Here is an 11,320-nt window from a genome sequence, read left to right as displayed (position 1 = left end):
TGCAGGCCAAAGTGCACACGAGTCCCCCCAGCACAGTGTGAGGAAAGGAGTGTCCGGCTGGGCGGTGAGCTGGAGCACTGCCGCTGGCACCCGCGTAGGATGGAAACCCTCCAAGGGAGAACTCAAACTATTTGCTTCATATTTCAAGTCTGACTCAGGACGTGCTGGGTGCCAGGCAGCGATCCCCGAGCAGCAGCACAGAGGCTGAGAGCCCTTAGCGCTGCACCCACTGCCCGCGCTGCCTGCCCAGCTGCCTCGGAAGGACAGGCACCTCCTTTTGGGTGTTGTATCCCAAGCCCTGGATGCACTAAACACTCCTCTGAAGCCAACCTCTCTGACTAAAGTGAATATTATTGTTTGAAAAATGGCTAAAGAACCAGAAAATACCCAGCTGTACCATTTGCTGAGATGTGGTTGGAAGGTTTTCTTGACTATTACAAATCAGAAGTTTTTCTTCATTGCTGATACGTGGTGCCTCGATGCACCGAGAAACACTGTCCCTTTGCTTCAAGGTTTTGGATTTCAGCCACTTACGGTTCCCCTGCCTGTACCAGCACAGCTCCTACTTACACACTGCTATTAAAAAGGAAACAAGATAAGCATCGGCCATTCAATTCACAACATAGCAGAGGAGACCCCCAAAATCTTTCTGAGGTTAGATATGAGGGTGGTGCGAGCCAGGCCAGCCAGCAACGTCTGTGCAGATGACGGCTGTGCAAGGGAGCAGTCCTGCTGTCACCTGGGAGGCTGTCCAGACCCGGCCAGGCACAGGCCAGCTGCGCTCTGCTGTTGAAGGTATCCCCTCTTCCTTACGGGTCACAGGGGCTCTCTCAATAAAGCGTATAACGGTCTTTTTAGCAGAATATGGAGGCACACGGGAAATCAATGGCACATGGAGAACTGGAAGCAGATCAAGTAATGTTACGTGCCATTAAGTGCTCTCTGAACAGAGCCAGTACATGCTGCGTGCACTCAATTACTGCTACGCCATCAGTCAAAGTCTCCAGCATGGCTGTGCTGAAGCTCCAGCAGAACACGGTATGACGCCGGAGGATGGTTTCGCTTGACTGTTTTGATTCATTAAGCACTGTCGAATTATGTCGCAGACAAGAAGGCCATCTACTGAGCCAGGAGACTAAGAGACAACAGCACCTCAGCACCTGGGAGTTTAACTCATAACGAGCAGAGTTGCATCCCAACAGGACAGATCAGGAGCTGCAGAGCTGCTCAAAAGGCGTTTGTTTGGCTCCACGCGGTGGTTCCAACCCGTACTGCTGGCACGGATCAGACCTGATTTTTCAAGTCACAGCAAAAGGAAACCAGCGTCAGTTTAAAGGAGTGGTTTTCGCTGGCCCACAAAACTGGTTTTGGTTTGTGAACTCCTCTAGCCACTTTCCACTAGATGCAGAAGTTTGTCATATAATCACTTTGATTTTCTTAGCCATCTCCCCCACATCCCATAGAGGATATTCTCAGACCACACTGGGATCTGCTGGTGGCGTGCCCACAGCCTCTGCTTGGACAAAGATCCAGAAGATCAAGTGTGTGCAAGCTGCTCTGTGCAGTTACCAGAATTTTCTTCGACTTTCTGTGGTGGGACATGGGTTGAGATGAAGCCTAACAGAAAAGGAAGGGCACAGAAGGGAGCAAAACCAGAAGGAAACTGAGCCAGCAAGGATTCAAGTAGGAGAGTACCTGGGCTGTATTTGCCACTGGGGCTTCTTAGACTGGTCCCAAATATACAGGGGCTCTACTGTCCTGGGTGGTTTGATGATAGACAAGGATATGCTGCTGTAATCAAGGATTTCTCTTATCGTATGGGAAGTTGGCCATGCCAGCAGCCATCTGAGCAGCCTATCCACAAAGTCCTCTGAAGCCAGGTAAGTTGACAAGCCAGCCACTTCCACCCAGCAGCAGATGTGCATGTGAGTCCACAGTTAGAGGGAAGAAAGTGCTTTTGAGGACTACAACAAACCAGTCCCTTGATCTCCATACTCACACAATATGCCCATTTTCTTTAAAGAAAGGGGTGATTTCCACTCAATGTGAGACCAATAAAAACCTAAAAACTAAACTAGGCAACTTGAGGAAGAAAAACAAGACTGATTTTTTCTTAAGCTCTCTGCACACCTCTTGCTCTTCAATAAAGTCATTAACTCTCACATTTTACAAGCAAAGTGGTTTCAACTGCTGCTGCAGCAGCTCCTGCTGATTGTCGGTGAGGAGCACCCAGCTGCCACTGACAGCCTGGAGTCCTGGGCAGGATGGGCTTCTCCTTCCCTATGCCCACATTCAGCAGCTGTGAGCAGCTCATTGCTGCTCTGCCTTACAGCATCCTTCCTCCCTCTTGCTCATCTGCCCTCCACTACGCAGATATTGGGGGAACAACTGGCCAACTGCCCACGAAGAGGGAAACAGGGCCACGCACGTGCTGGGCTCCTGCTGTCCTCCCCAGAAGCTGCCCTGTCCTCCCCAGGATGAGAGCAGCTTCCCAGAGGAGGCGGCTTGCAGCAGCAGTGGCAATGCTTCACAAGAAAGGGAATTGCTTTTCCCTCTAGAGCTAGGGTCTGGAGACGTACTGGGCTTTCCTCATCAGTGCAAGACTGGCTGTAGCCCTGGCCAATGCAGTGAGAGGTGGCAGGAAGACTTGGCTCATCCTGCAAAATGCAGCTGCCCTTCCCAGCTCCTTAATGGGGCTGAACCACCACCCCGGGCCAGCCCGCTTGTGTCACGGGCCTTCACACCTTGGGTGCCAGCCTTACTGCTGCAGCATGCCACCTTCCTTCTCCTCAGGCGCCAACAATCTTCCGGTTTTTATAAAACAAATAAGCAGGATCATGTCTAATTTCAGATGCATTTCCCTACAGGGAACCCACTAGGCTGCAGCTTGTAGCACCCCCTCCCTCCTCAAAGATTTAGACAGAATATTACAACCTCTAAAAGAATAATCTTACAGACAAACACTTAGGACCTTTCATAGCTGGCACTAGTCTGCCTATTAATAGTCATTCCATTTTGATGGTAACAGGGTGGGTAGAAGCCCTTACATCTAGAACAGGAGAAGGCAAGCTCTCTAAATAAGCTAATCCCTTTTCATGCTGTAGGGTCTACAATATAGCTAAGCAGCTTTAATTCTCGTTAGCCAAGTGCTGCAGTGCAGGAAAGCCATTTCATTTCTCCCTAATGCGCTAGAGCAAAAACGTATCTAGAACTGCTAAATAATTGTCAGTTACTTTCTTCTGAAGATTTCCACAGATACAGAAAAGTTTTGATTTCATGGAATTTGCAGACATTTCTTTGAAACCAAGATGAATGCATTTTCCTGATTTATTTGATTCTTCCCCATTTCTCTCACCCTCTTGCTATCGTCAAGAAAGGGGGAGAGGGGAAGGAAAGCAGGAAGGGCCAGGCAAAAATATGCAAATCCCAGAAGGAAGAAAAATCAGAATAATTGTCATAATTTTTTTTCTGGTTGCTGTTTCCCTAGTTAGGGCAAATAGCACTAACTAATGGTTAGTGCCATTTCAGCAGCAGTTTTTGAGAGTCACAGGGAACCTGAAAACTTCCCCCCCCCCATAATATAACTGTTGTTGCTGTAGTCAACTATAGTCATCATTTTTCTCTCTTCTTTATATCCTCTAGATGGTGCTTGTGTATCACATTCTACACAAATAATGCTGCTGCTGATCAAGCTTGGAATGAATTTAAACTGCTGCACTACAGATCACTGGGAGCAGAGGGTCATGGTGGACACACTGGGTGGTTACCTGGTCCAAGCCTCTGCCAGAGAAAATAGCTGCCCTCAGCCTCTTCCCAGATGTGAGATATAGGACAGAAAAAATCCTATGGTACATTTTACTGGAATTTATAAAGATTAAAATCTGATTGTATTTCCTCTGTGTGACACCTTAAAATGCTGGTGATGCAAAAGGGTTCACCCCTTCTATGCCCACTTGTGGCCAGTGGCAATTGGAGTTACAGAACATACAGCATATCAAGCGTACATCTGAAAAAGTATGTGGGGAAAAAAGCTTCCTGATCAAAATGGCATTTCGCAAATGCTGCAGCACCATGCTTGTCCACGAACAACATTGCTGAAGCTTGCAGCTTACAGCAATCACAGCAAAATGGGAGTGTGACTCTGGACCACAGGAAGAGAGGAAATTTCAGCACAAGAGGCTGGTACTGGGAGGGTAAGGAAGCAGTATTCTGCCTCATGAGCAGAGAAAGTGGGTACCTCTGAGTGGGTCTATTTTTCAGGAAAAAAAAAAAAAAAAAAGTCCTGGAAAGAAAAACCCCCTCCCCTCAATCCTTTATTATTCCACTCTTCACTCTAGTTCAGTACACAGACACACCTAGAAGTACTGAAACATAACAGAATGAAATACTGGCCATCCTTCTCCTTTACTTCAACAGTATTAATTTAATTTTGGGATAACCAGTAAAGTAATTCTCTCAGCTCAGCCTTCTTTACCTGTGCCCACCTGGAACCAACCAAGTAATTTCCTTTACTCTTGCATTCATGCTGTTCAAATATTTGCAGACAAGCAATGTGGCTAGCCTCTGTTTGGACTCTTTTATCTCAACGGGCTTTAGACCTTAAAAATTCTCTCTTCCCTTCCCCACACCTTCTGTCTAAACTTACCAAGGGGTAGCCAGAGAGCATGTTTGATGACTAACAAGGTTACTGTTTACCCAGCTCTTAGCTGGAGAGGCAGTGGGGCTTTGCTGGGGAAACTTGGCCATTAAATAGGAAGACAGCAGAGAGCAGCTGTGCTCTGTGGAAAATTGCTCCTGCTTCAGTTCTTGAACCTACAGACATTTGCTGCCACCTTGCCAGGGAGGTACACACACCTGTATCAGTACAAAATGGGGTTGCCAAGGTAGAAACTTGGAGGTTTTCTGCTACAAGAACAGGAATCACTATTTTTTAAGGTCTAAAAAACCTTCTGCATCCAAGGCTTTCTTTGGTTTTTTGCTGGTAAACACTTTCTATCCAGGAAGCACCAACAAAAGACTGTAAATATGATGGCTAACTAGCTGAGATAAGACCCTATTTTTATAGACTGTGAAGGTACAGTGACTTTTGCCCAAGGTCACACTGGAAGTGGGGAGCAGGGGCTACCAGCTCGCCTCCTGGTGATAAAATTTTCCATTTTTGGCCTAGGTCATGCTCCTGGATTGTATCCTTGCCCTCTGCAGGTCATATGGCCAAGTGGTCATCTCTAGCTCTGTCAAGTTCACACCTTTTATTGCTAATAAATTAACTCATAAAATCACACTGCTTTGACAGCACCAAAAAGAATTAAAAAACCCCCACAGCAAAACAGCTCCAGGTTTTGTTGCTGTGCAACCCTCCAACAATATAAAGCATGATCTCAGAAGGAAGGAAAGGAACTGTAAACCATCTTCATCTGGATTTTTGAACCTCTGGTCCACAAACCTGACTCAGCACACTGAACACACACAATCACTTTCCATGTGTAAACAGGTGTGCCTGCAAAACCACTGCTTTCCCTTGCTCCTTGTTAAAAGCCTATTTTAAAAAGGGGCAGCAAAAAAGCAAATAACGAGGGAGTAAGACAACAATCCCTGCTGTTCTGGCTGTGCCCCCACCTGCTCCCTACCCACATCTCTCTGGTACATCTCGGGTACATATTTGCACTTCTGGTGCCTCCTCCCTCCAGGGCTGTTGGAGCACTTCGGGCAGCCCACAGCTCCACCCGAGCCTGCTACCTGCCTATATTCACCTTCTCTTGCCCAGGAGGCAAAGACAGAGCTGCACCACAAGCTGGGAGGGTGGGCAGGCATGTCCAGGGTTGCGGCGAGGCTGTGCCAGGAAAGAGCGGCTGCTGACGGGCTCGGATCCAACAGGAATGCCATCAAGTATTTGAATCAGGACTATGAATCCCTGAAGCAGCAGTGCCTGCAGGCTGGCACCCTGTTCAAGGATGAGGAGTTCCCAGCCTGTCCCTCCGTGCTGGGCTACCAGGACCTGGGACCATACTCCTTCAAAACCCAGGGGATAATCTGGAAGCGCCCCACGGTAAGAGTGCTTTACGACTGCCTGTTTTACTGGGTTCGGGTCTAACCAAAGCCCACCTGAACATCCTTGCTAAATCAGTGGTGAGCCTGAATACCCAGTATTCCCGTATGTTTTGGTTTTTTCTCCTGTCTTGCTTTACCTCCATGGTTAGCAGAAGCAAGGTTGAAAAGAGGGTGGGGAAAAAAAGAAATCAAAACCTTCTAAGCCCTTTATAAAGCAAAGAAACCTGTAATTGCTTCATGGGAACCTACTTCCTTCCTGTCTATCCCAGCTCCATGGAGCTGCAAGTCCAGGGTAGGCTCCAGAGATGGGTGCAAAAGCCCCACATGTACCCAGACAGACCACAGGGCACCCCAGGACCATCAGTTGTAACAGTGCCCACACCAAGATCTTGCCGCTGTGCAATCCTAGGAAATCAGGCTAACTGACATAAAATCCTCTGCCTCACTTCAAGCTGCCTAGAACAGTTAAAGAGCAACTGCTGGAACTGTTATTACCCAAATACATATATCCCATAAATGGCCTTTCTTTTTAAAAAAGTAATTTTCATCAGGAAAGATTAGATGCTGATTTTTTTTTTTTTTAAACCACAGAATCAGGGCTTCAGAGATTTTTGTGCACTTTCATTTTTCAGTCATTTTTTCCTGTCCCTGCTTTGCTCCTCCCTCCTTGCAACATCAAGAAAAATTGAAAAACAGGGGAAGGAAGGAAAAAAGCCCAAACAACTTACCTTCCTCTGATGAGGGCAAGGAGGATGAGAAGAAGGGAAAATTACAAGGCTTTGAATTTTACTTTTTTTATTTCCACCTGAAAAGTAAGAAACAGAAAGTTGCAGGTTTAGTAACTCCAAGTTTCTACCCTGGCAACCCCATTTGTCCATTAGCACCTCACTCTGGCACCTGGATGTTTCAGCAACAAGTACCATGGCTGTGCCTCTTGGCTTTGCCTACCCAGGGAGAAGATCCACCTTCAAAAACTCATTAAATTAGACTTGGGCTTCTCATACAGGAACATTGTGTCCACTGCAGGAAGAGGCATAGCCACGAGTGTAGCAGGGTAAGGAACAACCAAGGGTTGAGATCCAACAGGGTTAGATGTCCCAGCTCTGCCCTCCAGAGACCTGCCCTCGTGGGACCCCTCTGCCCTCCTGGCACTCAGCAGGGACACAAGCAGTTTATGGACACTTAATCCACAAGCACCAGGACCCACTGGCTCACCCCTATGTGTGGGGTAGAGCCCAGCCCCTGCTGCAAGGTGACTAACACCTTCTGCTTTGCTCTCTGATGGAGGGACCAGGATCTGACCTACTTTTATTCATCATGGATGACTCCTGTCACAGCCCTGCTCATTTTTTAGACTTTTTCAACTGGCCAATAGGTTTCCATCTGCAAACTCTGCCTGCGACTGCAGGACGGTGGGACACTTAGCTGCCTGCATCTGAAACAGGCAGCAGGACCCAGTGGGCATTCTGGAGATCTGCTGGAGAAACGCCCCCTGCAAAATAAACATCCACTGCTAAGGTCACATCCCCCCGCTGTTGCCCAAGGTGTGACTGCTGGTTTGCAGACAGCGAGCATCAGACACTGCCATCAAAGACCTATCTTCCAATTTCAACAGTGGGTTTATGGAAAGAAGACAGAAACATAGTTGTGCAAAAGCTGTATGTGGCACTTGGCAGTGGCTCAGAAAGGACAGGCATCCAGGTGAGTAATAAGTCATATGCCACTGACTGCCACCAGGTGCACCATTTCGGAAGGAGGGGGGAAAAACCAACACAAACCCTTTCCCGTGTGGTAACCTACTCCTGACTCTGATCCACCGAGACTGCTGCAAGGCAGCTGACAAGCTAGATAACCACAGAAGCAAAAAGGACGTAGCTGAGATCACACTTATTGTGAGAGGAGATTCACAAACTGACTCTTCATCACACACCCCCCCCCCAAGTCCTGGGCTGTCCCTGTCTCCACAGGATGCTCAGAGCTGTCAACTGCTCCCTGGGAGAGATGGTGGCTGTCTAAGCCTTCCTCAACCCTGCTTGCCAAGTTAGGCTTCCTATGAACCGCCCCTTGCTGCCATCCAGAAACTCATGGAAAATGCTTGGGAAAAAGGGAAGACTTTTTTTTTTTTTTTTTGTCTCGAGGGACAATATTAGCTTCTGATACAGGGCATGTCTTGTTGGAGGGCTCACAGCCAAGATAGGAGGGACAGTCATTGCCATAATCGACTTGGCTGGCCCCAGAGGTCGAAGAAAAAAGGGGAGGTGTCTCTAAATAAAAGCATTTGCATGGCTGACCTCCCAGAAAGCAGGGTCGGGGTGGGAGAGCACCCTGCATGCCAATGGCAGCGGAAGCTCAGCACAGCTCCAGTGCCAGAGTCAGCAGCGATGGTCACAAACTCATTTGCACTGCTTGAGCCAAAACCACAGCAAGATGAAATAAGATGTAAATGCAGAGGTTGAATTTTCACCTCTGTCACCACAGTAGCAGAAATTCTCACCAATTTCACTGACAGCCTCAAGTAGCAAAGGGCTTCAGGATTTGCCTCAAAAAACCCCCAAACATGCAGTATTCCATTTAATAAGGCAACATTGTTCTGACACGATGTTAATCAGACAGAGGATACACTTTTTAAGAAAAGTTGAAAGTGTTTAATATTTTTGGAAGATAGAAACAGGGAACAAGTAATGGGAACTTTTCAGACCAGAAAGGGTGATGCATACTTCAAAAATGTGTCTTTTCAGGAGTTATGTGCCAACCCTCAGTTTATAATTGGAGGAGCTACTCGAACAGATGTCTGCCAAGGAGAGCTGGGTATGTACAGCACTTCTGAATTTTGTTTTGGAAGAAGAAAAAAAAATCCAAATGAAGCTTCATTTAAAAATGCCTCATACACATACCATTTTATTGGCTATCTCCCAGACGTAGTACGGAGAGAGGCAGATACCCAAGAAGGGGACTCACACACCAGCATTGCTGCCTGAGACAGGGTATACATATATATATTTGGGTTTGTAAGAGCTGTGTCAAATGTGGGAGACACCAAACGGTCTCCTGGAGGTAGGAAGCTGATTATCCCTTTGCGGTGCAGAAGACTGGCTTGCTTTTCACCTCTTGAGACAGAGCTGGACACAGACATCAATCTAATTATGAGAGCACTTGCCCTGAAGCAAGAGAGTGGGCTTCATGCCCATCCCAGCAGGAGCAGCTCCAAAGACTCAGGGGACAAGGGACATCAGAGAAGTGTCACCCTGTAGCCTAGTCATTGGGGATTTTTATTTGGGAGGCAGAGCAAGTTCCAGCCTTGGAAAAAACACACAAACCAAATATACAACAACCAAGGAACTGGTTTCATACAGGGGCTGGGGCGATGATGTGCCATTTCACGCCAAGCAGGATGGACCATCTGCTTGCAGGCATGAGTTAGAAAAGAGGACCACATAGTAAAAAAAAAAAATGACTGGAGCATGCAAACTTTGTAATACCACCCACAAGAAGCAAATTGTTCCAAGCCCTTTAAGCTGAATACATCTTCTGCTTGTACAGCGTTTGGTGTAGAGCTGCGAGCAGGGACAGGAGCAACCAGGCACCAGCCACACTGTGCAAACACAGCCAAAAAAGGCAGTGCTGCTCAGCTCCCCGAATTAGGGCCTGACGCTCATGAGATGTCTCTCAGCCAGCACTCACCCTCTCCTGGAGATCCATCATACAAAAACTTTCTTACCCATTTTTCTCCAGTGTTTGCCATTGTCTAAACAGAGCTCCTATACAAGCAGCCAGAAGGCAGCTGTAAGGGAGCTTTTTATTCCCTCTCCGAATAGCTGCAGCAGCAGCTAGCTGCCTTCTCTGCCTGCCTTGCTGATAAGATCCAGCTCCAGAAGACAGCAGCAGCAACCTCTCCTGACTACATATAGAGGCGAGAAGGCTGAAACTCTTGTAATGAGAATTTGATAGATTAGACACAGAGAAATCAGCCTTTCTCCCTCCTGCACTGCTTACTGCAGTACTCCTGACCTTACTGGTCTTCTAGCCCATCCATTGTGCAAATGAGATTCAAACAATTTCTGCAAGTCATTGGCAATAAATAATACCAATACTGGTCCTGTAAACACAGCACCATTAAAGCAATTGCTAAAAAATTCCCTGGTGTGTGGGCCTGTGCTCCAAATGCTAAAAATAAGATGCCCAATCATATACTTGCTCCAGGATATTTATTTGGTGGATGCTGGAACAGAGTATGGGGAAATCACTTACTGTATTTTAGGGAAATGGTTCAGATAAGTAATAAAAGTGACATTTCTTGTCACCTTCAATTTGGGAAGTTTCTATAATAGCACACACAAAAAAGTAAAGATCATATGTCTGAAGTAAAACCTTATTTTCCTTGACAGTTTACAAGCTAAAGGACTGAAGAATATTAACCTGCTCTTAAACTAGAAGAGGTCAATGTATTATTTGTTTTAAGCCTAGAAACAGAATGCAAATATCCTGAGTCCCTTCTTATTTCTGTCACCTCCTGAATGTCTCTGTGGAGCTCCAGTCCTTTGTGCTAAATGGGCTTTCATTACAGAGCTGTGCCAAAAATCCATCAAATAGTGGTAACAACAGAACCGGACCCAAAGCCCTCTTGTGAATCTGGGGATGGTGTGTGGCCCTGGGTTTTCCCAAGCCAGTACCCCAAGTGCTAGTCCTGAAAGCCACCCCTAAACCTAGAAGAAAAGCCCAAAAATCCGATTCTGCTTTTGTTAGGAGCTTCTTTTTCTCTCTCCTTCTCAAAAGATAATATTATCAAAGACAATCCAATTTGTTTCTGCAAGGCTGCTTACAATCACTTCTATACACACTGACCCTTCACAAAAATAAACTTCAGGCACAGGATTTCCTTTCTAGTGTTCAGGTATTTGCTTTACATCTCTGACGCATACTATGCTTTTTTGGTATTCGATCTAGTACCTTGAATATCAAAGTCCTTGTTACTAAAGCCCTCATGTAAAGTGCTTCTGTTGAAACAGACTCTGATTACATACTTACACAAGCCACGTATGTGACCTGTTAACAAGTCTTTTAGGGAAATAGAGCCTATTTTTAATGATCTCTGGCATGTTTCTTTTCTTTTAAAAATAACACTGCAAGTCTGGGTTTATGTGAACAAAAGCAGCAAGAAAACCCAGAGTTAGTCTCACTCCATTAAACTTATTTCTTTGACAACAGCATAAGCTAGATGAATATCAGCTTGGGAAGTTTGATGGGAACTTGAAAGACTTGAAATATTTTAAAT

General features: G+C 46.4%; 1 protein-coding gene across 1 annotated transcript in view; it reads left to right on the top strand.

Annotated features, from left to right (window-relative positions):
* The first annotated feature begins 5,718 nt into the window (after nt 1-5,718).
* The window catches only part of CAPN8 (calpain 8), a 31,434-nt gene continuing 25,832 nt past the window's right edge, over nt 5,719-11,320 (top strand). The window contains exons 1-2 of the mRNA XM_005241871.3: nt 5,719-6,046; nt 8,787-8,856. Of these exons, the coding sequence (XP_005241928.2) occupies nt 5,810-6,046; nt 8,787-8,856 (307 nt within the window). The 5' untranslated portion in view covers nt 5,719-5,809. The remainder of the gene's footprint in view (nt 6,047-8,786; nt 8,857-11,320) is intronic.

The sequence above is a fragment of the Falco peregrinus genome, chromosome 11 (assembly GCF_023634155.1).
Source record: "Falco peregrinus isolate bFalPer1 chromosome 11, bFalPer1.pri, whole genome shotgun sequence".
NCBI classification, from domain to species: Eukaryota; Metazoa; Chordata; class Aves; order Falconiformes; family Falconidae; genus Falco; species Falco peregrinus.
This window is presented reverse-complemented; position numbering and strand designations above follow the sequence as displayed.